The following is a 25,782-nucleotide window of genomic DNA, read 5'->3' on the forward strand; positions in this document are numbered from 1 at the left end:
GATGCAGAACGCTGGGGGACTTATACGAGGAGGCAACGGTATGGCATTCCATGACACTTGCAAGAAGAAAAAGTTACTTACCAACTGGTAACGTTCTTTCGACTGGATGTTCCTCCAACGTATTCCACATCTTTGACCTGTAATGTCCACAGCTGTACACTTCTGCAACTTTTTCAGAAGAGGGCGTCCTGCGTTGATGACGTTGGTTCGATGTCCCTTGAAGGCCTCTGTCGAGGGCGACGTCACCGGATGTTATAAATAGGACGCACAGCGCCCATAGCCTCAGTTTATGTTTTTCCCCCCCGAACGTGCAGCACCAATCCAATGCCTGCTGGACTGCACATAGCCTTGCGTGAACGTAAACTGCAATCGCATATGAAATTCTCCAGAGGGGCAGGCTGGGAGGGCGATGTGGAATACGTTGGAGCAAAATCCAGTCGAAAGAACGTTACCAGTTGGTAAGTAACTTGTTCTTCAAATGGATTGTGTCCTCCAACGTATTCCAGATCTTTGACAGACTCCCAAAGCAGTACCATAAAGATGGAGGAGGGAAAAGAATTTAGAGTACCCAATCAGATGGCGGAATAAAGAACCGCCTTACCAAAGGCCATATTTTGACCACGGATCGTATCCAGGGAGTAATGTTTAACAAAAGTGTGGATAGAAACCCATGTGGCTGCTTCACAAATATTTCTAATATGAACTCCCTGTTGGAGGGCGGTGGAAGTAGCCACGCCCCTAGTGGAATGAGCTCGCAACCCTTCAGGAGGGTCCTTACCCACCAATTGGTAACACTCAGTAATGGTGAAGATAATCCACCTGGACAAGGTCTGTTTGGTAACAGCCTGGCCCAAACGGTGTCCAGCATATCCCACAAAGCGTTTATCATCCACTCTGACCCTGGACATCCTAGAAATTTAAAAGCTCAGAGCTTTCCTAGGATCCAACCTATGGAGTCACTCCCCTTCCTTACCAGGATGAAGAGGATGATAGAAAGCAGGAAGAAACACTTTCTCACTCAAATGAAATTCAGACACTACCTTAAGTAGAAAGGAAGGACGTACTCAAAGTACAACCCTGTCCTTGTGGAACACAGTAAAGGGCAGCGTAGATGAACGTGCCTGCAATGCACTCACTCTGCGAGCGGAAGTAACTGCAACCAATAACACTGTTTTGAAGGACAACAATCTCAAAGGACAAAAGTGCTAAGGTTCAAACGGAGCACCCATGAGAAATTTCAAAACCAAGTTCAAATCCCAAACCGGCACCTGGAAACGGGATAGGGGGAATACATCAGTCAGTCCTTTAAGAAATTGAGAAATCAAAGAAATCTTAAAGTAAGGGTATTCTTCAGACGAGAGCTTAAATATAGACAGGGTACCAGGTAACCTTTAATGTTACCTACACGAAGGCCCCTGTGGCCAAAGAAAGTAAGAAAGACAAAACCATAGGAATGGAACACTGAAAAGGATCAACATTTTGTCCTCTGCACCAGTCACAAAATTTACGCCAACGGTACAGGGATTTTGTTACTGGCCTTCTGGCCGAAAGCAACACCTCCATCACATCATCCGGGAGGTCCCAATCCTTATATCTCAACTTTTCAGATACCAAGCGTGAAGGTTGAGAGTCTTGACCTCTGGATGGAGAACCTGACCACCCTCTTGCGAGAGCAGATCCTCTCGGTAGGTAAGACGGCGTGGAGGGCAGATGGACATTTCGAGAAGATCCGGGTAGCACACTCTCCTGGCCCAATCTGTAGCAATGAGGATCATGTGGGTCCCGAACCTCCGCAACCTCGTAACACTTGAGGAATGACGGGGAGGAAACACGTACAGCAGATGTGGAATACGTTGGAGGACACAATCCATTCGAAGTGGGCTTTCCAGGGAACCAGTTTATGTCACATGCAGCAACCATGTCCACAGTCCAAAGTGTCTGGGAGGGCTTCCCTAGTATGCCACTAGTACATGGGAAAATTATGTAGATGACAGTCAATGGTTTGAGGGGGGAAAAAAAGAGATCAAATCTATATGAAGTGTTGAGTACAGATCAGACACCAGGGGTATTATGAACGAGGAAAAAGTGGGAACAAGATCTGGAGGTATGTATTGATGATGACAAGTGGAGCATGATCTGTCAACATGTGAGGGAAGTGTTCATGAACGCTAGACTAAGGCTCATACAATATAAGTATGGGCAGAGGGTGTATTTAACTCTGGTGCGGGTGCTCAAATACTCCCGACAGCCCAGCTGCATGCCTAGGATGCAAGCAGATGCCTGCTTATTTCCTCCACATTGATATGGACCTGATCTCAACTTCGGCCCCTCTGGTAATTAGCAATGGCATGCCTGCGGAAATAACGGATTGGGACCTGGTGCTCGACCCTGAGGTCTTCAAACTGGGCAAACCTCTGAGAAGGAAGACTGGGAAGGGCAACAGAAAATTAATTGCCCTGGGAGTAATTCTGGTTAAGCGCCGGATTGTAATGCACTGGAAGATTGCCACTCCCCTAACAAACACAAATTGGGTTGGAGGCCTGATACAAAGGTCTAATGCCAAGAAAGAGCTGCACATGCAGAGGGCCATCAGGGCATGTTCAGAGAGGTTATATCCGGGGTGGGATGAGTTTCTGAATCTGCCGCAATCCCATTCCGATTTGATGCCACCTTGATTGACGGATCTCCTGTATGAAAACATACTGTACTTAGAATGAAGTCTATCCCACATTATTAAGAGAATGGTAAACTGTGTACCACAAATGAAATGTAAGGGGTATTGAATATGAGCTTGGTTTAGTCAATTTGCATCCCTAAGGTATGATGTTTTGGTCATTGAAATATATCGTACCGACTATCCAAGAACTGTGTCTTGCTGGAATTAATTGGGTGTCACTCATTTTTATCGTTATTGTTTTCTTTGTTCTTATTTCTTCAACTGAATGCATTGTTGATGTAACCTTTTTCAAAAAGACTGAATAAAAAGAAAATTGATCACATGGACTTGAAAATCACCCCTCGAATCCTGGATGTATCTCAATACTGACAAGTCTCAAAGACATCCTTTGACATTGATACCCCTTCGAAAAGGGTGGTGACCCTGATGCCAAGCTTTGAATAGGGGCCATCCTAGACCAAATGTGTCAACACGACTTGAGTAGTTTTCACACACTACATCAGAGCCCTCTGGGCATGTAGGACCAAGATTTTGAAGAATCCCTGCCTGCTCTGGAAGGCGCATGGTTTATTTTTGCAATCAACAATATCTTTATTCGTCTTATAGTCATCAGGTAGATACGGTACCTTACTCATTCATTCAATAAATTAAAAAACAAAGGCAGAAGTTCAAACACTGAAAAAACAGGAGCTTGTGGTATCAACACTCAGTGCCCGCGCCTGTTTATTTTGTCGGCTGCCCTGTGAAGGTACGGAGAATACCCCTTCCTCAGTTTGGAAATTTATTTGGAAATACACTTTGCCTGTTTTGGCAGTGCCAAAAAGTAAAAAATGCTCCAGCACAGAAAGTAAAGTTTTTTGACACTTGTTAAGAACAAAGAGACTTCAATGGTGGGATTTAACCCAGGATATGTGCAACTTTTTACTTTCCAAATTTAACAACAATGAAATACCCATTAGCCCTGATTGAAAAAGGCAAGAAAATGGCCGAAACACGTGTCTCATTAAAGGGCATATAAAAAATGTTTGCGTTTCAAAAAACTTTATTTTCAGTTCTGGAGCATTTTTTTACTTTTTGGCACTGCCAAAACAGGTGAAGTGTATTTCCAAATAGAAGTTCAAACACATTACATCATTAAAATACTACTTGCATTAGATTTGGGTAACATTTGATCATTAAAAATTACAATGCACACAAATAAACAGTACAAATTGTCTGAATAGAAATCAAAAGGGATAACAATGCTTCATATTAGAAAGTTGATCATGGAGATTAGTTATCAATGTTTTTGATTCCCAGAATCATTTTACTCAGTAATACCTTGCAACACTCTTTCAGTCGTTACAGTGTTCACATTTGGCAGCATTAAACATCTCATTAGCCGAATTTGGCTACAAAATAAACCACATTCTAATCTTGCGTCGGTTTAAAGTTCGCCATAGCTTTCTCAAGACTACGAATGTTGTGGAGATTTAGGAGTTGTTTAAGATGCAAAACCATGAGATCTCTATAGCAATGGCATAAGAATATGAAATGTACTACTGACTCCTCTCTTTCGCCTCATGCAGGGCATGCACTAAAATGTGCTTGGTTCCATAAGCTTGCGAACATAGCCACGTTCAGACTACCCATTCTAGACTTAGCATTCAATGTGCGTGCAAATGGAAACCATGAGATATCTATAGCAATGGCATAAGAATATGAAATGTACTACTTACTCCTCTCTTTCGCCTCATGCAGGGCATGCGCTACAATTTGCTTTCTTCCATGATCTTGTGAGCATAGCCACATTCGGAGTGCCCATTCTAGATTTAGCGTTCAATACCCGTGCATATGGAGGTGAAACGAAGTCCATTTTGCATAACAGATAGGTCCAGTTGAAAGGCCTAAATATGAGGCCTACATCTTTGTTCTAGACAAAATGAGGGCTGCGTATTTAACAATGCCTTGACATTATTACCTCCAACTATCGGTTAGTTCCCCCCTTCTGGACACACTCCTACCACCTTTGACTGTCACTGTTCTTTCTACTTGTTTCTCCCATGTTGACATTCTGATTTGCATTGCTTCTAATAACCCTTTGCTAACATCTGAACCCAATTTGAAAGTCACATTTGGCTGTTTTTGCTCTTGGTTTGAAAGTCAGATTTAGCTGTTTTTCTCTGTACTTTGCGTGTTAACTACTGCTTCTCTGTAACTTGCCGGCCCAGTGGCTTCACCACTCTCTTTTGTTCCACACCTACCTGCCTTACCCCCCCTGCTTTCTCCCTCCTTTCCTGGCTACCATTCCCATGGCGCTTTCTATTTCTACTATCTTTTTCAACAGCTTCTCCATTGACTATCCTTCCCTTCTCACTAAGTCTGGTAGGAAGAAGTTCAAAAAGGATATCTTGGCCTCCAACCCTGGGCTTAGTATCGCTGACACCTACTCTAACGCTTCCTCCAGACAGATCCTCACCGACATCCTCTTTGTCGTTCCTTTGCCAGATTTATGGACTCCTCATATGATCTCTGTGCTCTGTCCTGTCTCCTCCTCTCCCATTAATGGTGGCACTCACTGGGAAGTTCTCATGGCTTCCTTCGATTCCTCTAAAGTCATCAATAATGTCTACCTAAATGGCACCGTCATGATCCAAGGCCCTCAGGCCAATCGCCTCCTCTTTGATAGGCGTTCCCTCGCCTCATCAATTTCCTCTCATCTCCTGCTGTCCCCTCCTCTCCCACCTTGGCTCCTTGCCCTCTCTCTCCTTCTTCTCCTCCTCCTCCTCGGCCCCATCTAGGGCCCCTTCTCTTCCGCAGGGCGTATCTCTGATCTGTAACCCTCCCTGGAAGGTCTTTAAGGCTGGCAACCTTCTCCATCTTGCCACTCTCAACACTTGCTCAGCGGTCAAACACTCCTATGACATCTGACATCTCCAGGAAGAACCTGACCTCAGTGTCCTTGGTCTCACTGAGACATGGTTCACGGCCAGCTCCGTCACGAGCTTTGACACTCTCCTCCCTGATGGTTACAAGATCGTCTCCGCACCCAGATCCTCCAGGTTCAGAGCGTGAGTAGCCCTGATCTTTCCTGAGTGGATTCCTGCCTCTATCATTCCCACTCAGACCTACTTCTCTTTTGAATGCCTTGCCTGTAGGCTCACTCTCTCTTCTAGCCATTCTCTTACAGTGGCTATTATCTACCGGCCTCCTGGTCAAATCACTTCATTTCTCTCTGCTTGGGCGGACCGCTCCTCCTCCCTCCTGGCCTCTACCACTCAACAACTCCTCCCCGGTGACCTCAATAATAATAATGTAGCATTTGTATAGCGCTACAAACCCTCATGTATCTGAGCGTTGCTCATTATTACCCACGGTGTGTGGTGCTCATTTATCGACCTCGGAAGGATGAAGGGCTCAGTTTGGCCCAGCCAAGATTCTAACCTGCGTCAGCAGGCTCTGCACAGATGTCAAAGCAAGCGCTGTACTCGCTGTGCTATCGGACCGGCTGTCCATCTAGACTCTGTGTTCCTCCTCTGTACTCTTCCGTGACCACTGCGACTCCCTCTCCCTTTAAATCCTCCCCTCTGGCCCCACTCACTCTGCAGGGCACACACTTGATGTCTTGATCTCCTCCGACCTCCCCCTCTCCATCCATCTGACCACTCCTCTCTCTCCTGGAGCGATCATTCCCTCCTCTCCTCTCATCTCTCCCTCTCTTCCCCCCAGGCCAAGCCTACCCCAGCACTGCCGCCTACCTTCTCGGACATTCAGCCCATGAAGCATGTGTCAGTTGAGGCTTTCGCTGCCACTTTCCCTCCACCCTCTCCACCTCTGGCTCACTAACATCCTGAAACAGCCCTGTCTCTGCTCTACTCTTCTATTTCTGATACTCTTGATGTTCTTGCCCCTGTCATGAGGATCCGTTTGAAGTCCAAAGCCAAGCGCAAATCCTGGTATGACTCTGATCTAGCTACACTTAAACGTAAGTGTAGGGCGGCTGAGAGGAAATGTAGGGCTTCTTGTTCATCCTCTGACAAACTGGCATGTCACCTGCTCCAAAGGCAATACTGACTCTCTGTCCTCACCAAGAAGAGAGCCCATATTCAAGCCTGTGCCTCTACATCATCTAACAACTCAGCCGAACTCTTTAAAATCTGCAAGGAGCTGGCCAACCCTAGTGCAGTCTCTACCCCCCCTGTTGCCTCCCAGGCTCTCTGCAATGCCCTTGCCTCTCACTTTATCTCAAAAACCTAGGACATCATGCGCACCCTTTCTTCCCCTCCTCCTCTTCTCTCCCCTCTCCTTCTAAGCATGCGGAACATCCTTCAGCTACCCCCCCCACCCTCTTTCTCCTCCTTTCCTCTTTTGTCCCCTGACAAGGTCACTAGACAAGTCCAATCTATGAAAGCCTCGTCAAAACAGGCTCATCCCTGTTCCTCTAAAACCGTCAAGGACCACATTGATACCCTCGCTCCACCCTTTGCCGATTTCTGCAACTTCTCCTTTGCCTCAGGAGCCTTCCCCTCCCCTCTGAAGCATTCCCTTGTGCATCCTCTTCTCAAGAAATCCACAGCTGATCCTTCCTGTCCGGCTAACTATCGCCCAATTTGCATTACTTCTTTTCTGGGCAAACTCATATAAACCTTCATTCCAATTCTGCTGGCTGTCTCCACGACCATCAGTCTGGCTTTAGAGCTGCCAGAAGCACGGAAACTGGTCTCCTGAACATCTGTGAAGATCTGCTCTCCAACCCTGACTAACATTCCCGCTGTCCTCATCCACCTACTCGATCTCTCTTCTGCCTTCGAAACGGTCAACCTTACCATCTTGCTCAACAGTCTCCGTGACAACCTGGGTATCACTGATCAGGCTCTGGCCTGGCTGACCGCTCCTCTCTGATCGACCCTCCCAGGTCCAATTTGGGGCCTTCCTATCATCTAGCTTCCCTTCTACCTGTGGTGTTCCCCAAGGGTCTAACTTCTCGCCCTGGCTTTTCAACCAATACCTGGCAACTCTCGCCCACTGAATTGCCTTTTTCTGCTCCAATTTCCAGTGCTATGCTGATGACACAACTCATTTTCAGGCTTCCCTCGGCCACCTCCTCTCCTCTCTCGTCTCTGACTGCCTAACTGCCATTCAAGATTGGTGTGCCGCCAACTATCTTTGCCTGAATGCCAGCAAGATGGAGATCCTCCTCATGGGCACACCTTCACCCTCCTTTCTCCTCACTCTCTGGCCAGCATCCGTTGGCTCTCCTCCTACCCCCACCTGCGGGGCTAAGAACCTCGGGTCATCTTTGACTCCACACTTTCCTTCTCTGCCCACATCCCTGATGTCTCAAAAAAGTCAGATTTCCTACTGCACCTTCTCAGAGGTACTCTGCCTTTCCTCTGTTTCCCCCAGAAGCCCACTGTTTCCCAAGCTCTGGTTCTCTCTAGGTCAGACTATTGTAACTCTCTGCCCTTTGCAACTAATCCAGAACCGGACTACAAGACTTATCCTTGGCCTCAAGCCCTGGGATCATAGCTCTCCAGCCCTAAAATCTCTCCATTGGCTCCCAGTGGATGCAAGGATTAAATTCAAAACCCTCTGCATTGTCCACAAGGCTTTCTGGGGCCTGGGCCCAAAATACCTTCAGCTATCCCTCCGCAAATACCTCCCCTCTCAAGCTCTTTGCTCCTCTACCTCTACCTCCCTGAGGGTCCATCGTTATTCAAAGAAACGAGCTGGGGTAAATCTCTGTCTTCTGCTGTTGTCTCCCTCTGGGTCAGCCTCCCTGCCACTCTGAAACTTCAGGAGAACCATCTCCGGTTCCGGAAGCACCTCAAGGCCTTCTTATTTGCTTCTGCCTTCTCCCCTCCTCTCCCCTGCTGATCTGTTCTCACTCGGCACCGTGCACCCGGCTTACCCTCTGTCTTCCGGGCACAAGTACCTGCTCAACCTGCCACCCACCCACACTGCCTCCGGGCCACCCCTTGCACTGGGGTCTGTATCTGTACCCATACAGTCTCCCCCCCTTTCTTCCTGCACTTATCAGACATACCTTGTCTGCTGGCTTAAACCCATCACTTGCCACTTGCTGGCTATACTACCACTGTTTGTTGCATTTATTATTTATTATTTATCTTTTTTCCTTTGCTCCCCCTTCCATGCACTTTTCCCATTTCCCTCTCCCACGCACTTGCACGTTCTCAATGTCACTGGGCCTAGTAAGATCGTTGTTTTTGTTCTCCCTTGTTCCCCTCCCTTGCCTTGTCGCGCTCTGAAACACTTGTGTACGAGCGCGATACAAATAAAATATCATATCATATATCATTCAGTGTTCATGACAAGAGGGCTTTGACAATAATTACCCAAGGCAAGCAATGTTAATGTTGTTTTATTATGTTGAAGCCATGGCAATGCTACCCATTATGAAGCACTTTATTGAATTTTTGGAAATCAGCAGACACCCATAGTTGGATCCAATACAGCCCAGGGCTTAGTTCTATTTCATCAGCAACTGGTCTTAAATCGGGTTTCCAAGTGTACAAGGGTGTTTGGACTGCTCCGACGGAGCCAAGGATTTTGCCTGTGCTTTCTAAATCTCAAAGGCCATTTATGCAGCCCGACCACCATTTCAGTTGTGCATACCTTGCCACTGCCCCAGTGTTTTCATTATGGTGTTTGCTTTTGCTATCTGGGCAACCGATTGGCAATTTTCAGAGAACCTAATGCCCAGATAAAATGTTATTATGTTTGGTCTACAAAAGTAAACTTTTCACAAATATAAGAAGAAAATAAGAAAAAAAATACAGTAAAAATACAATCTTAGTATGATAAAACGGACAAAAAAAAGGAAAATATTTACAATTCATCAATTGAAAGGAATGAATAAATAATCATTCTAATAATCTCAAAACCACACATAAAAAAGCATATAGCCGCAAAATCAACTTAACCGAATTTCCCCACATAAGCCTAAACCAGTACATGTCAGTCAAAAGGATTTCGCCCAAGTAACACCCACATAATCATACATAGAGACCTACTCCAATCTTCCCCCATCCAGGTTTATATTCAATCTATGACTCTCGGTATATTTTGGGTGAAATACCCTGGTCTTGGTTTTACCAACATTTATCTCCAACCCAATGGACTTGCATTGTTCATTAAAAAAGGCTATGGTTTTGCTAAACCAAGCAGGTGTCGGAGCTAGGAGGCTTGCATCATCGGCAAAAAAGAGTGCCGTAATCCTATTGTGATTTAATCTAGGAGGATACACACTGTTTGCTGTTAATGCTTCAATGACCTTGTTGATATAGATACAAAATAGTGTTGGTGCAAGTGTACAGCCCTGTCTAATGTCCTTAGCAACTTTAAAAGATGATGTTTCGCCCACAAGGCCCCAACAGACAACTGCTTAGTTGTTAGTGTAGAGCTGCTAGATTATCCCGAAAAGATGATCCGGTATATCCCTATCCTTGAGCACTTTCCATAAGATTGCACATGGTACACCATCGGAGGCGGTTTTCAGATCAATGAAAACAGAATACAGATGCCCTTTCTTTAGGATGATATATTTCTGAAGTGTTAGAAATAGTGTAAAGCCTTGGTTAATCGTACTCCTGCCGGCTTGAAAGCCCGCCTGTAAGTGGCTGATGAACTCTTGTGTGAAAGCCCATTCCTGGAGGTGTTTAAGCATTGATTTTGCAAAGAATTTCCAGGATGCACCCAAGAGAGATATGGGCGGTAATTTGCTGGCTTCTTCCTCCCTCCTTCTTATATATGGGCACAATTTCAGCTCTATTCCATGATTCTGGTATGCTCTTTAAAGTAATCAATGCATTAAAGAGGTGGTGCAATACGGGGACCTAAATTATTGGTTCTGCCTTGAATAGGTCAATTGGAATTTTATCCGGGACAGGTGCTTTCCTTACCCCCGTCTGTGAACTTAGAGCTTCAGAAATGTCTTTCTTAGTGAAGTAAAACATCAGCGCCATTTCTTGGGGGGGTTCCTCCCAGCGGTAAATCCAAACCAACAGCCATGGATGGTTGTTTGCTCGCATCATTGTATAACCCTTTGAATTGTTTGTGCCAAGCATCCGGGCCTAAACAACCCTGTGTGACTGAATCGCTATTTTCGCCCCCATCAGTTACCTGCTTTCTTTTTGTATTTTTCGGTGCTGATGCAGGAGCAGTCGTCACCACTGCCTATGTAAAAATATACATTACTCAGGGCCTAAACTACTCTCACTGTTCTGCTGAGGAAATTCTAGATGGAAATTTTACTTGCCTTTCTCTGTGCGGAGAAGACTCTGATGAGCTGCGCCTATTGCGTCTTTTTCTTTTTTTTGGACGACGATGAAGAGAAGTGACGGGACTCCGTCCTCAAATGGGATGGTTTCCTGTGTTTCTGCTGCTCTTATGTGGCCTTTTGGGAGACATTTCTCACTATGTGGTTTCTAGAGAACACTATGCTTCAAAATGAACATCAGTAATCGTACTGTGACACAGTACAAGTGTTGAGGTTAACCTTGAATCCATACAATGTTTATTCATTTCTGAGCCCTACAGTTCGGATCCTATACCAGGTAACAGACTTTGGGTGACTGGAAGGGCCAACTTCTATGGAATCAGGGAAGGACAGATAAAGTTACCTGCCATGACTTTAGAGCATCGCTCAGTGAGTTCATAGGACCGTTCCCCAAATTACCCTAGGAACGAACAGGTTGGTCTGAGGATCCCCATGTGCCTCCTCTGGGTCCAGCATCTACTAGCTTGGGGCTAGCACCTTTGACGGCCAACCTGTGTGTATATATATATATTTCTGAGGCTTGTGGAATCTGCTTAGATCACATGCTGTGCATAGGCCGACATCTAGTGGAAGCTGCGGAGTATTACAGTTTGTTTTTCGAAACTCGAAAATGGGCGTCGACACAGGCGTGCCAGTAATACTATCCCTAGTGTGACGTCCACTGTACCCAAGATCCCTCACACGTCTGGGATCCTCAGATTGTTTTTTTCCGCCATACTGGTCGGAAGCATCTTGCGGAGTCCCCTGGCCTTAGCCATACTTTTGCTAATTATTGCAATTTAAAATTATTTATTGACATCCTTCCCCACCCCAACGTCGACCATCGACGACGGCTGGAGAAGACATCGACCGTCGGCTGCTGCACGACGGATCTGGGCCTCGGAAGGCCGCTGGCCTCGGCCCTGCAAGTAGGGAGAGTGGGGGGTGGTACATACTCTTCACTCTTGGTATATAGGTACACCTTATATATTTCCTACACTTACCAGCCCGCTGCCTCAAGGTGCGTATGGAGGGTACCCCTTTCCAATTCTGCCCCAAGTGCAACCGCAAATACCCTTGGGTCGACAGGCACGCCACGTGCAATCTCTGCTTGCCGAGGGACCACCCCGAAGCGAACTGCAGAGCGTGTAGTAGGTTTAAACCTAAAACACTTAAGGACCGTTCGACAAAGCGTTGGGCCCACCATGCCAGGCAGGCAGCCATGGCAGCGGAGGGCGCCTTCAGCGATGGCAGCGACGCCGTACTTTCGGACGGCGAGGGCATTACGGCGTCGAAAGACTGCCGAGCGCAGGTCCCCGACCTCGGAAGGTTGTCCGGCAGGGCGGCTATGGGGAAGACCCCCGGCGACGCAAGCGCTACACCTACACACACTAAGTCCAACCGAACCTCGACGACGTCGACTTCTCGGAAAGAGGCACGGATAGAACGGTCCGACTCGGTGTCCTCTGGGCGCTCTCGATCGAGATCGCCTCATGACGCAAGGCAATCATCCACTCTTGCCAAGAGTGCCTCGCTCCCTAGATTAACGGAAGTTCGATCGTCGGAAGACGAAGACGACTTCCACCCCCAGGCCGCGCTCCAAGAGACCGAGAGCGCAGTTAACACCAGCGAGGCCCCACGCTCGAAACAAGATACCTCTCCCGACCCTCGGCGCCAGGCGTCGAAAGTCTCTGGGGCCTCCAAGGGGCAGGGAAAACATTTTTCCACGCACGGGGAGGGAGGGAAACAGCGGAAAGCTCAGCCTTCCACTCCTGTAAGACCATCCTTCCACCCCAAGCAGACAGATAAACATAAATCTACTGGGACATCAACATCCAGCAAGGGTACCCTTGATAAGTCCTCTAAGTTGCCTACTAAAGTCATACCCTGTTCCAAAGAATGGTCCAGTGAGGACATGGACAGGGTCATGTCAAGGATGTCTTCCTTAGCGGATTTTTATGACAAAAACCCAGAACATTTCCTTTCGTATGACCCTCAAGGGGCCACACCCTCAGGCTCCTCTGATCCTATCCCCCTAAGTAAAAAGGCCCGGGTCGAAAGACCTGACCCCTTCGAGGTGCAGCCTTACTCTACTCCATACTCTACTCCACACCCCAGATACCAAGGACAACCTTTCCCTGAAGGGGACCAGGAGTTTTCAATTATGGAGGAACGAACCGGGTCTGAATACTATGCGGAGGATGAGGACCTGGAGGAGGTAGAAGATGAGCAGGAAATTTACAGAGTAGATTCCCCGGTAGAGAGCGAAGCCCCAGTTACCGACTCGCCAGTTGATAACCAACCCCTCCTTAATGAAGTTCTTGCTCGCGCAGCAGAACATTTTCACATCGACACCCACGGTGTACAGGAGGAAAGGGACTTCGCAGAAGAGTTGGTGGGAGAGAGGAGGCCGGTCGCTCAGACCATCCCTATCCTTAAATCCATCCAACGTAGTATAGATCCATCCCTGGTGAATCCTAACCTCACCAGAGCCGTCAACCCCAGAGTCGAAAAACTTTTTCGGGCAGCCCAGTCTGACCCTCTTTATATAAGAGGTCATCTTAAACCAGACTCCCTAGTGGTTACCAACACTCGGAAGAGGGCTGGGACACCCTTATCGTCGTCAGAAGCTCCTCCCGACAAGGAGAGCAAAAGACTGTACGGGTTTGGCAGGAAGGTAGCCTCAACGTCCGCCTACCAAGCAAGGATTGCAAACTCCACCACCCTGTTGGCAAGTTACAACTGCCATCAATGGGAAGAGGTCGCGGCGCTCATAGCCTCTGCTCCTGAACCGTTAAAGGGCCAGTTGGCTCGGATCTCGGCAGAAGGGAGAGCCGTGTCTGGTTGCATATTAAAAGCAACTTTCGACGCTGCAGACAACGCAGGAAGATTGATAGCAGAAGGCACTGTTATCAAGAGACATGCGTGGTTACGGCAGTCGGGGTTCAAAACAGAAACACAGGCTTCATTAATAGGCAAGCCGATGGAACCAGATCTATTGTTTGGGAAAGCGGTCGAAGACGCACTTAAGAATACCAAGGACGAGTACGAGACTCTCAAATCCCTTGGCCAGCTTACCAACAAACCCCCGAACCAGAGGGGGAACAGTAATTTTCGTCGCCCACGCGGCCAAAATTCACAAAGAGGCAACTATGCCCAAGGACAGGGTACACAATGGAACAACAACCAGCAGTCTACCCAAAGTTACAGCAAGGGTAACAAGAGAGGTCGTGGAAGAGGCAGAGGCAGCCCCAACAAGGGAGGTGGCACGCCTCCGCCAAAGCAGTGACGCTCAGTTCAGGGTCCCTTCTCACACAACCCCAGTAGGGGGACGCATTTCCAACTTCACCCAGGCTTGGGAAGGGATCACCTCAGACAGATGGGTGCTGTCAACAGTGTCCACAGGATATTGTATAGAATTACTGCAGCGTCCCCGGAACCACCCTCCACGACAAAGAATACACTCCTTAGAACATCAGAAGATCCTTCTCGAGGAGATCGCCATTCTGCTAGAAAAGGACGCGATAGAACTCGTCCCAGGACACCAGGTAAACAAGGGTATCTATTCAACTTACTTCCTTGTGCCAAAGAAAGATTTAACAATGCGCCCAGTATTGGACCTACGGCCTGCCAACAAGTATGTCAAGCCCCAAAAATTCCGTATGACCACGCTACAAGAGGTAATCCCCCTCCTAAAAAAGGGGGACTACATGGCAACCTTGGATATGAAAGATGCTTATTTTCATATTTCCATGCTCCCGGCGCACAAAAAATACTTGCGCTTCAAAGTGGACAGTCGCCACTACCAATTCAAGGTACTGCCCTTCGGGATAGCTTCAGCACCAAGGGTATTCACCAAGGTACTGGCGGTGGCAGCTGCACACCTACGCAGGGAGGCAATCCCAGTGTACCCTTATCTGGACGACTGGCTCATAACGGGGGAAACCCCAAGAATTTGCAGGTCAAACATTCAGAGGACTATCGACCTCCTCCACGAGTTAGGCTTCTCTATCAACGAGAAGAAGTCAAGTCTGGTGCCAAGCACCTCAAAACAGTTCCTAGGAGCAATCCTAGATACTCAGAAAGGGTTGACCTTCCCCTCGGAAGAGAGAATTCGGAATATACTACTGCAAATTCCACATTATCAGTCAGGTCAACAAATAACGGTACGCAAAGCAATGCGGTTACTGGGCATGATGGCGTCATGCATTTACCTGGTCCCCCACGCGCGTCTGCGCATGCGTCCCATGCAGGAATGGTTGGCGAAACAGTGGTCTCAGGCAAGTGGTCAGTGGGACGATCTAGTGGTCGTTTCGCCAACACTCGTACAGAGCTTACACTGGTGGACAAAAGAGAATCTCGCAAGGGGAAAACCCTTTTACGATCCCGAAGTACAAGCAGTGGTAACTACAGATGCTTGCCTGACTGGGTGGGGAGCTCACCATCTCCACCACACAGCTCAGGGTCTCTGGTCTCACTCAGTAGCCAAGAACCACATCAACCTGCTAGAGCTTCTGGCAGTATTCCGAGCGCTTCGGGCGTTCGAGCCCCATCTACTAAACTTGTCGGTGCAGATCCGGACGGACAGCACGACAGCCATGTTCTATCTGAACAAACAAGGAGGGACTCGTTCGCCAAATCTGTCCAAGCTTGCCCAGAAAATCTGGATATGGGCACTCAGACGGAACATCTTCCTATCAGCACAACATGTTCCAGGGGAGCTCAATTCCCTAGCGGATGCCCTAAGCAGAGACTCCCTCCCAGAAGAACACGAATGGGTCCTTCACAGAGAGATCGTAGAAGATCTCTTCTCTCAGTGGGGTTTCCCCACTATAGACCTATTCGCCACAAGCGAAAACAAACAATGCCCAGGATTTGCATCCAGGTTCCCCCAGCCAGACTCCCAAGGGAACGCCCTGTGGATGAACTGGTCAGGGATGTTTGCGTACGCTTTTCCACCAACTCCTCTCATCAGGAAGGTGGTGTACAAGATGAACAAGGAATCGATGACGCTCATCCTAGTTGCTCCCATGTGGGCGAGACAACCATGGTTTCCACACCTACGCAGGATGGCGCTGTGCGAGCCCATCAAACTCCCAGCCTGGTACAACCTACTGTCCCAGCAATAAGGTCTAACAGTGCACCAGGAACCCAACTCAATGAACCTGGCAGCATGGCTCCTAAGGTCATAGAGTTTGGGCATCTCAATTTACCACAGAGGTGTATGGACATCCTAAAAGAATCCAGGAAACCAAACACAAGGCACTGTTACTTTGACAAGTGGAAGAGATTCGTTATTTGGTGCCAGAATAAACAAATCAACCCAGTTGATTGCACTCCTTCCAACGTGGTAACATACATGCTCCACCTGCTGGACGCAGGTTTGGTTTTTAACTCTCTGAAAGTACACCTGGCAGCCCTCTCGGCTTACACCACATCCCATAACAAAGTATCGTGGTGGAAAGTACCAGTAGTTAAAGCCTTCATGGAAGGAGTAAAGAGACTTCACCCTCCTATTTCGAACCCACCGCCAGGATGGGACCTCAATGTGGTGCTAGCTAAGCTCATGGGCCCCCCTTTCGAACCCATGCATAAAAGTAGTCTCAAACACCTGACTTATAAAACGGCCTTCTTAGTAGCCATTACCTCCATAAGAAGGGTCAGTGAAATTCAGGCTCTGTCAGTGCAGGATCCTTTCTTTATTATCCACAAGGACAAACTGGTTTTACGCACACACCCTAGGTTCTCACCTAAATTTATATCTAAATTCCATGTAAACCAGTCCATCGAGCTTCCGGCTTTCTTCCAGAACCCGCAAAGCTCGGCTGAGGTGAAACTACACACCCTTGATGTGCGTAGGGCGGTCCTCTACTATGTAAATAAGACCAGACCGCTAAGAAAAACAGATCAACTGTTTGTCTCCGTAGCTACAGGCAGAGAGGGGGATCGCGTCTCTAAAGGCGCGATCTCGAAGTGGATTATCAACTGTATACAGCTGTGTTACTCTCTTTCTGGAAAAACTCTGCCTTTTACGCCAAGGGCCCATTCTACTAGAGGCATTGGTGCCACTCTGGCTTTCATTGCAAATGTTCCCCTCGACACCATTTGCAAAGCAGCTACTTGGAAGCTCTATTCACACTTTTACTCAGCATTACTGCATTGACACATTCCAAGACAGATACACAAGTGGGACAAGCGGTTCTAAGACACCTGTTTGCTCATGACCCTTCTCACATCCCACCTCCTTCTTCGGGTACTGCTCGCTAATCTATGCACAGCATGTGATCTAAGCAGATTCCACAAGCCTCAGAAGGGATACATTACTCACCGTAATCGTATTTCTGATGCTTGTATCTGCTTAGATTCACATGCGACCCACCCTTCCTCCCCTCCGAGAGAAGGCGCATGATTGCTTGTAGTCTTACCTTTCTGTCTATCTGCTTGGATTATCTGTACTCACGCTACTCCTCATGCTTCCTCATGTCAGAAAAAATACAATCTGAGGATCCCAGACGCGTGAGGGATCTTGGGTACAGTGGACGTCACACTAGGGATAGTATTACTGGCACGCCTGTGTCGACGCCCATTTTCGAGTTTCGAAAAACAAACTGTAATACTCCGCAGCTTCCACTAGATGTCGGCCTATGCACAGCATGTGAATCTAAGCAGATACAAGCATCAGAAATACGATTACGGTGAGTAATGTATCCCATATATATATATATATATATATATATATATATATGTTCCTGCCTGATAGTCACAAATAGCTCAGCCCCCTGTAGACTTTAGCAGTAAGCGTGCAAACGTATGTGACTTTGTGAATAAGCTGAACAACAGAAAATAACATATTCGAAGATACAGTAATATCTCTGACAGTCTTAGGTTAGCAGACATTGGGCCTCATTACAGGCCCGGCCGTTTGCCGGCAGACCCATAAAAATGTACTGGCGCCTGACTTCCCGGTGCCACCGGCTCATTATGAGTTCGGCAGCCAGAAAGTCAGGCACTGGTAAATTTGTAAATTTCCGTAGAGTCACATAGGACTCTATGGAGGGGGGGACACAGAAGCACCGGTGACAGTGCTTCTGTGATGGGTTTGCTTACCGTGACAGCTATGCCCGGCAGGGTCAGACCTGTCGGGCACAGCGGCTCTGGCAGGCAAACCCATAGTTTGCTGGCCCGTAAACAAGGGTGCCGGTGAGCTACCGGCACCCTTATTTCCAGAATGGCAAACTTGACATGGGGCCCATTGTGTGCTTAACAGCTGCACTATAATTCAATTAATAACTTTGTGTATAATTTACAATACTTCTAAGTAGGATCTCAGCATAAATGACTAACACTCTTTTTCGTGATTGAACTTGCAGCTTGCCGGTTCCATGGTTCCTGTTCTCCATGTTCAACGGATTCAGTCCAGTGGCAGTCAGCAGCAATGGCCTCTTCTGTGCCATCGTCCTCCTCTTCCTCATGCTCCTCTTTGTAATCTTCTCCATTGCTGCCTGCAAGTGGAAGATGAACAAGTTCCTCGGCTTCACCATGTTTGCTCTGTACTTTGTCTTCCTAATAGTCAGTGTGATGTTGGAGGACCGCATGATCATCTGCCCGATATCGATATGACACTGGAAGAGCGGTCAGAGAAACCACTGCAGATTAGACCACATCCACACTGTCCCTTAAACCCTTTACCCTCCAAAACCTTAACACAAATTCAACATCATGCAAATGTGGATTCAATGTGGGAATGCAGCGTACAATGGCATGACGCCTCTCCACAGAAATTCCTGAATTCTTATCTACTGTATTAAATGACAGACCACATCCGGCGTTCAAGGTACTTTTGGCAAGATTTGTCTACCTGTGAATGCAGTTATAGCTCAACATGACTTTGCATGGCCGGAGCAACACAAAGCACTAACAATGGAGTTGGGCCTGTCCTTTACAGTTGCAGCTTTTGACCATGGGGCAACCCGGATAAGAAATACAAGATCACACAAGTGGTCCAGGCACCACAGCCTGAACTTTTTGAAAATTAATGTGTCTTGTTCAGGACTCCAAGACCCTGAGATGGACCCCTAGCAGTTGGAAAGGAAAGAGGGAGGGCATCACCTCTCTTGTTGAAAGTATGGATAACTGTATTACATAGTCTGTAGTGATGAGCTAGAGCAATTTTAGCTATGAATTGTAGGAGTCACACCTAAATCAGGAGCTGAATATTTTGGAAAGGAGAGATGGACCACAAATAGGTTTGCGGTGTGGCAACTTACAAAGTAAGTGTGATGTCGGCACCTGGAGAAAGAACTGATTTAATACATTAGTGATGATACAAGTATATTGCCAGAAGTATGAGCCCAAGGAACTGCAAATCAGTCAATACATTAGCTTCAATATTGGGCATCAGGACCATGGTTTGGATTTTAGAAAACAACAAACTACATTTATAATCAGTTTCAGCTATTCACTTGCTTTGGACAATATTAATGCTGCTTGCGTTTATCAGTGTGAATTGGGCCATGAGCAGAATCCACCAACCAACCAGTACTTGCAACACTAGGCCAGCCAATGATATCTCCCCAGACTACAAAAACACAGAATGTGTCTTATAGCACGCTTGTGAGTATCAATAATTAACTTTCAGATGTTTTAGAATGAGTTTGTCCCTCATACTATTCATAAACAATGCTCTCATTTCATTACTTCAAACCCACGACTAAAGGTTTAACAAGGAAGATATGGTATTGCATGCATACAAATAACAATCAACTATATTATTACAGAGAAGGATACTGTAACCTATATGTATGTCATGAGGGTTACTTATAATGTTCAGAATTATGCTGAAGGAAATACAGAGCACACCAGAAAGAGATAAACCCATAGCGAACAAGCAAAAAAAATGTCTACATAAATGGCCGGGGTATCTTACGGCACATTAGTACAGCGGAAGAAAAGAAATCAAACAGAAGGCGAAAACCTGAGATGAGCAAATTAACTCAAAATGTGAAGTTTGTCCTGTATATATGTACCCATGTATAGGCATATATTTGGCTAGAGAGAAATGTTTACTTCCCAAGGTATGAAGATCATCCCTTACGGTCCAAAAGGGCAATACAGATATTGGTTCGGACACTACCCTTTTGCCAAGGTGTACTTTTTTTCTATGAAAAATGCATTATGGTCTATCGTCAACACAGTATTGTCAATTCCAGCATAAAATAAAGGCATTAAGCTGCAAAGCCATTTTTGCATCATTTCTATAGTGTAATATTTTTTCACAGTCGTTTTGCATTAAGATCTGTGACAATAAACTGTAATGGCATATATCCTTTATTTATAATTAAAATAGAGACAGGGTGGGGTTGATGGCCAAACGGAATTAAACAAAACGATGCACATAGCTACTTTCATCTGTGTTTAAATGTTTAGCGGCATATTTGAAACAAGGATTTTAAAGGGATTTGTGTTGTGCATCAGCATGCTGAGGGCTTTGGGCGACTTGAATTCAGTGAAATAGATACACATGCAGATAAGTTTGGCAAATATAAGTGGTTGCTCGTTTAAAAAAAAAATTAAATACAGGTTTGGGAGATATACACAAACTCCCACTATGGCATTATCACTGTAAAATGGGAAATTCCTCAGTATGCTAAGAAGAGTGTATCAAGGCATTTATTGTAAAATATTTTGTTGAGGGAGATGCATCACATCAGGTTGCACTAGTAAAATAATGTTTCAGGAATCTATTAGATCAGGTCATTTGCAGCCAGGCCTGGGCAATTTATTCCATACATTCTAGTACAATCTTATCAAACGGCTGGACCAGTGTAAGCCCTCATTTAACTTCAATAAAGGCGTAGAGAAGACAGAAAACACTTCACACAAGGACGAAATTAGGTAAGAAAAAAGTGACAGGGAAAGCACAAAGTACAAAAGAAGAAGAAGTTACTTCTTACGTTGTAACGTTCTTTCGAAGGGATGTTCCTCCGACATATTCCTTATCTTGATAGATTACATCGCAGCTTGCTGGCCTCGGAAATTTTTTCAGTAGAGGGCGCTGCGTGTCGACGTTCCTCGAGCTGGTGTCCCTCGACAGCCTCCATCTCGGTGCTGACGTCATCGTGCGTATAAATAGACTTGCGCAGTGACCGTTGCTAAGCTCCGTTTTGAAGCTTGAAATTAGTTGTGCATGAATTGGTTATTGACCTTGAAGGAGCGTAAGCTGCAACTACAAGGGAAGTTTTACTGTGGGGATGGATGGGAGGGGCGATAAGGAATACGTCGGAGGAATATCTCATCGAAAGAACGTTACAAGGTAAGAAGTAACTTGTTCTTCGAAGGGATTGTGTCCTTGGACGTATTCCTTATCTTGATAGACTCCCATAGCAGTGATGTGAAAGAGGAGGTGGGAGTAAAATTGGAATATTCCCCTTTAGGAATAAACCGAATGTAACGCAGCTTTGCCAAATCTTGTCTCCTGGCTAGAGGAGGAATCCAGACTATAGAATTGTGTAAAGGTATGTGCGGACGACCATGTGTGTGGCAGCCGCACATATGTCCCGAATCGGTACCCCTCTTTGGAGAGCCAAAGAGGCTGCGATACCCCTGGTTGAATGAGCCCTAAGGTGTTGAGGGGGCTCTTTCCCTGCCAATTTGTAGCATTCTAGAATGGCTAAAATAATCCATCTTGAAATGGTCTGTTTTGTGATTGGCAATCCTAATTTGTGTCCTGCATAACCTACAAACAGTTGGTCTGCTTGCCTTATTCTAGCAAGTCTGTTGATATAAAAACTCAAGGTACGCCTTGGATCCAGCCTTTGTAGCCTCTCTTCCTCTTTTCCTGGATGTGGAGGAGGATAGAATGAAGGTACAGTTATTTTCTGAGTGATGTGGAACTCAGAGACCACCTTTGGGAGGAAATTAGGCTTCACTTGTAAAACAACTTTGTCCTTGTGCAAAATTGTATGAGGAGGTTTGCAAGATAGAGCTTGTAATTCGCTCACTCTTCTGGCAGATGTTAGAGCCACTAGGAAGACTGTTTTAAGGGTGAGAAATCTTAATGAACAAGAATGGAGTGGTTTAAAAGGAGTACCCATCAGAAAATTTAAGACTAGATTTAAGTCCCACAAGGGAACTTGGAACGGCCTTCGGGGATAGACATTAGTTAACCCTTTCAGAAATTTGATTACTAAAGGTAATTTGAAATATGATGGCTCCTCCGCAGTGCGCTTAAAGATTGACAGCGCTGCGAGGTAGCCCTTGATCGTACCAACTTGGAGACCTGAATTCGCCAAATAGAGCAAAAAAGATAACACCATTGGTGTACTGCATGAAAAGGGTTCGATATTCTTTTCTCTACACCAGCTGCAAAATCTGTTCCAACGGCAGCGGTATAAAGTCTTTATTGCTGGCCTTCTGGCTGAAAGCAACACCTCCATGACTTCATCCGGGAGGTCCCAATCCTTGTATCTCAACCTTTCAGAAACCAAGCGTGAAGGTTGTTGAGGGTTCTGATGTCTGGATGGAGAACCTGACCTCCCTTCTGCGAGAGAAGATCCTCTCTTTGCGGAAGATGAATCGGAGGGCAGATGGACATATCCAGAAGGTCCGGGTACCACGTTCTCCTGGCCCAATCTGGGGCAATTAGGATCATAGTTTTCCGGATTCTTCTCAACCTCCTGATCATCTGAGGAATGACAGGGACTGGGGGAAACACGTATAGAAGTGGAAACTCCCAGTCTACTACGAACGCGCCCCCTAGAGCGCCTCTCGGGGGAAATTCCCTTGAACAAAACTGATCACACTTCCTGTTGATACTGGTGGGGAACAGATCCACTTGAGGTGTTCCCCAAAGGCCAAAGATCTCTTGAAGGACTTCCTGAGCTCGCTGCCACTCGTGGGAGACTGTGGTCTGCCTGCTCAGAGCGTCCGCTGTCAAGTTCTTCTCTCCGGCTAAGTGAACTGCCGATAGAGAGATTCCTTCTTGAATTGCCCAAAACCAGAGCTGCATCACATCTCTGCACAGTGGCAGTGATCCTACGCCTCCTCTTTTGTTGAGGTAGTGCATGGCCACTGTGTTGTCCGTCATTATTAGGACATTTTTCCCCTGTACAGATGGCAGAAAAGCCTTCAGCGCTAGTCTGATTGCTCTCAGCTCCCACAGGTTGATGTGTAGTCTGGACTCCGATGGAGACCAACGACCGCTAATGGTCAAGTCGTTGGCATGGGCTCCCCACCCCGCGAGTGAGGCATCCGTGACTACTGTTATCTCCGGCCATGGTTGTCAAAAGTGTTCTCCTTTCAACATGTTCTCCCGACAGGCCCACCACTGAAGGTCTCGAGCCACTCTGTCCGGGACTTGAAGGAGATCTGACATTCTTCCTGAGAATTGCGACCATTGGGTTCTTAGTGCCCACTGGAGGGATCTCATTCTCAGGCGAGCCTCTGGCACTAGGAAGATGCAGGATGCCATGAGGCCTAGCAACCTCAAAAAGTCGAAGGCTGGTAGACGTTGGACATTTTGAAACTTGGTGGCCATGTGTAGAATATCTTGAGCCCTCACCTCTGGTGGCGAGGCTTTCCCCTGGGGAAGTGTCCAGGACTGCTCCGACGAACTGGAGTCTCTGTGATGGTATCATCAGAGATTTCTTTAAGTTGAGGGAGAAGCCCAGCTTGTGAGGGAAGTGGCAGACATGATCTAACTGGATCTGAGCTGGTTCCGAAGATACTGCTCTGATCAACCAGTCGTCTAGGTAGGGGTAGACATGGATCCCTTCCCTCCTTAGACTTGCAGCCACTACAGACATTAGCTTGGTGAAGACTCTCGGGGCAGAGGTCAGCCCAAATGGCAGAACTCGAAATTGATAGTGAGAGTTGCCAATTGTGAACCTCAGGTATTTCCTCTGTTTGAGATGGATTGGCACATGGAAATAAGCATCCTGAAGGTCCAGATATACCATCCAGTCCTGAAGCTGGAGGGCCTGGAGGATCTGAGAAAGGGTTACCATCTTGAATTTGTCTTTCCTGAGAAATTTGTTCAATTCCCTCAAGTCCAAGATGGGTCTCAGTCCTCCGTCCTTCTTTGGTACTAGGAAGTAGGGAGAATACCAACCTTTGTTCCTCTCCGCTACAGGTACCGGTTCTATGGCACCTTTCTCTAGCAGGTCTACAATCTCCTGCATAAGGAGCGGGTCTGGAAACTTCAAAGAGTTGTTCCCCGGTGGATGACTCTGAGGGGTGTGTAGGAAGGGCAGGCAGTAACCTTGGACAACTGTTTACAATGCCCAAGCATCTGAAGTAATAGCCTGCCATTCTGCCAGATGTTGAGTTAACATGCCCCCTACTGGTGTCTTGTGAGGGGAGACCTCAGAGGGGTTTAGAAGCGGCTGACGCAGATACGAGGGTAAAGCGGCACCTGCTGCTGCGGTTTTTGTACCTTTTCCCCGTCCACCATGGGTGAATCGTTTCTGGCCCCTTGGAGTTGGCTGTCCTCTGCCTTTTCCGAATGCGGAGTAAAAGCGAAAGGACCTACCCCTCAGGAGGATCCTAAGGGGCGATTCGGAGTCTGTCGGATTGCAGCCCCAAGAGATTTCGCTGCTGCCTTGGATGTTTGTAACTTCTCCAGGCTGTCATCAGCCTTCTTACCAAATGAAGTGCCGTCAAAGGGCATGTCCAAAATCTGGCTTGTACATCTCGGGCAAAACCAGACCTCCGCAACCACGCACATCTGTGGATTGTGGTACTTGCCACCATGGCCCTGCTGATACTGTCAGCAGAATCAATGCCAGTTTGAAGGGACTCGCACATTGCATCTTTCCCATCTTTGATGATGTTTAAAAATGCTTCCCTTTCCTCTCCTTCCAGGAGACAGTTACCGTAGATGAGTCACACTCCCAAAGTGTATGGCTGAATCTTGCAAGCGTGCAAGTGGCGTTAATAGATTTAAGCGCCATGCTACATGCCGAAAATACTTTTTTTGACATAGCATCAAACCTTTTATCGTCTCTGTCCTGTGGAATAGTAGGGTATGCAGATCTACTATTTGATGAAGTTGCTGCTTGTACAACCAAACTCTCTGGAGTTGGATGTTTGTCCAAGTATTCAGGATCTGCAGCAGATACCCGGTATTTGGCAGATAGTTTCTCTTTAACTGCAGGGATAACTTTGGGGTTTCCCAATTAGAGATCTTTCTTTGCAGAGCAGTATGAAAAGGAACAACAGGATCTTCCTGTGGACCTTTAACTAAAATGTCAGTAAGGTCATCCTGCTGAAAAGAAGGTGTAGATGTAGACCGCCCCATGAATTCTATTATTCTTGCCATCAGAACCCTATAAGGGGTCTCAGCATGCTCCCCAGGGTCTGGTTTAGCAAACTCTACTTCTGGAGAAGCATCTAAACCACTGGATTCATGTAAGGAGTCTTGAAGATCCTTTAACCTGTTCTCTTCAGAGATACATTTCTCTGGTATAGGTGTTGTGGTCCTTTGTAAACCAAAAGGTCTCTCATGGTCGGGATCCTCCCCTTCCTCATATATAGAGGACAAAGCTCTAAAATAATCAGACCTAGGGTATGGTTTAAAACCCATTTCTAGAGCAGAGGGGGCCAAATTGGTTGTCAGTGGTTGAGAAAACGTCGAAGTTGTCGACGTGCAAGTCAAAGGCTTCAACAAACCTGAAAAGGGTGTCGAAAAAGTTAGAAGAGGCCTCGAAGTACTCGAGAGGATCGGAATCCTGCTCGGAGTCGTCGAGGTTGTCGATGGCATCCTCGAGGTAATGGTCGAGGTCCTCGACACCTCTACTGTCTGAGATGTAGTGACAGCTGTAGGTCTGTCTTTTATCGGTGTCGATGCAAC

The 25,782-nt window shown here is 46.8% G+C and overlaps 1 protein-coding gene across 3 annotated transcripts in view; it reads left to right on the top strand.

Moving 5' to 3' along the window:
- Window positions 1-20,255, top strand: part of SLC24A1 (solute carrier family 24 member 1) — a 334,300-nt gene extending 314,045 nt beyond the window's left edge. For all 3 annotated transcript variants that reach the window (XM_069624244.1, XM_069624246.1, XM_069624245.1), the window contains one exon: window positions 18,305-20,255. In XM_069624244.1, the coding sequence (XP_069480345.1) occupies window positions 18,305-18,554 (250 nt within the window). In that variant the 3' untranslated portion in view covers window positions 18,555-20,255. The remainder of the gene's footprint in view (window positions 1-18,304) is intronic.
- The last annotated feature ends 5,527 nt before the right edge of the window (window positions 20,256-25,782 follow it).

The sequence above is a fragment of the Ambystoma mexicanum genome, chromosome 11 (genome assembly GCF_040938575.1).
Source record: "Ambystoma mexicanum isolate Mex_15411 chromosome 11, UKY_AmexF1_1, whole genome shotgun sequence".
Taxonomy (NCBI): domain Eukaryota; kingdom Metazoa; phylum Chordata; class Amphibia; order Caudata; family Ambystomatidae; genus Ambystoma; species Ambystoma mexicanum.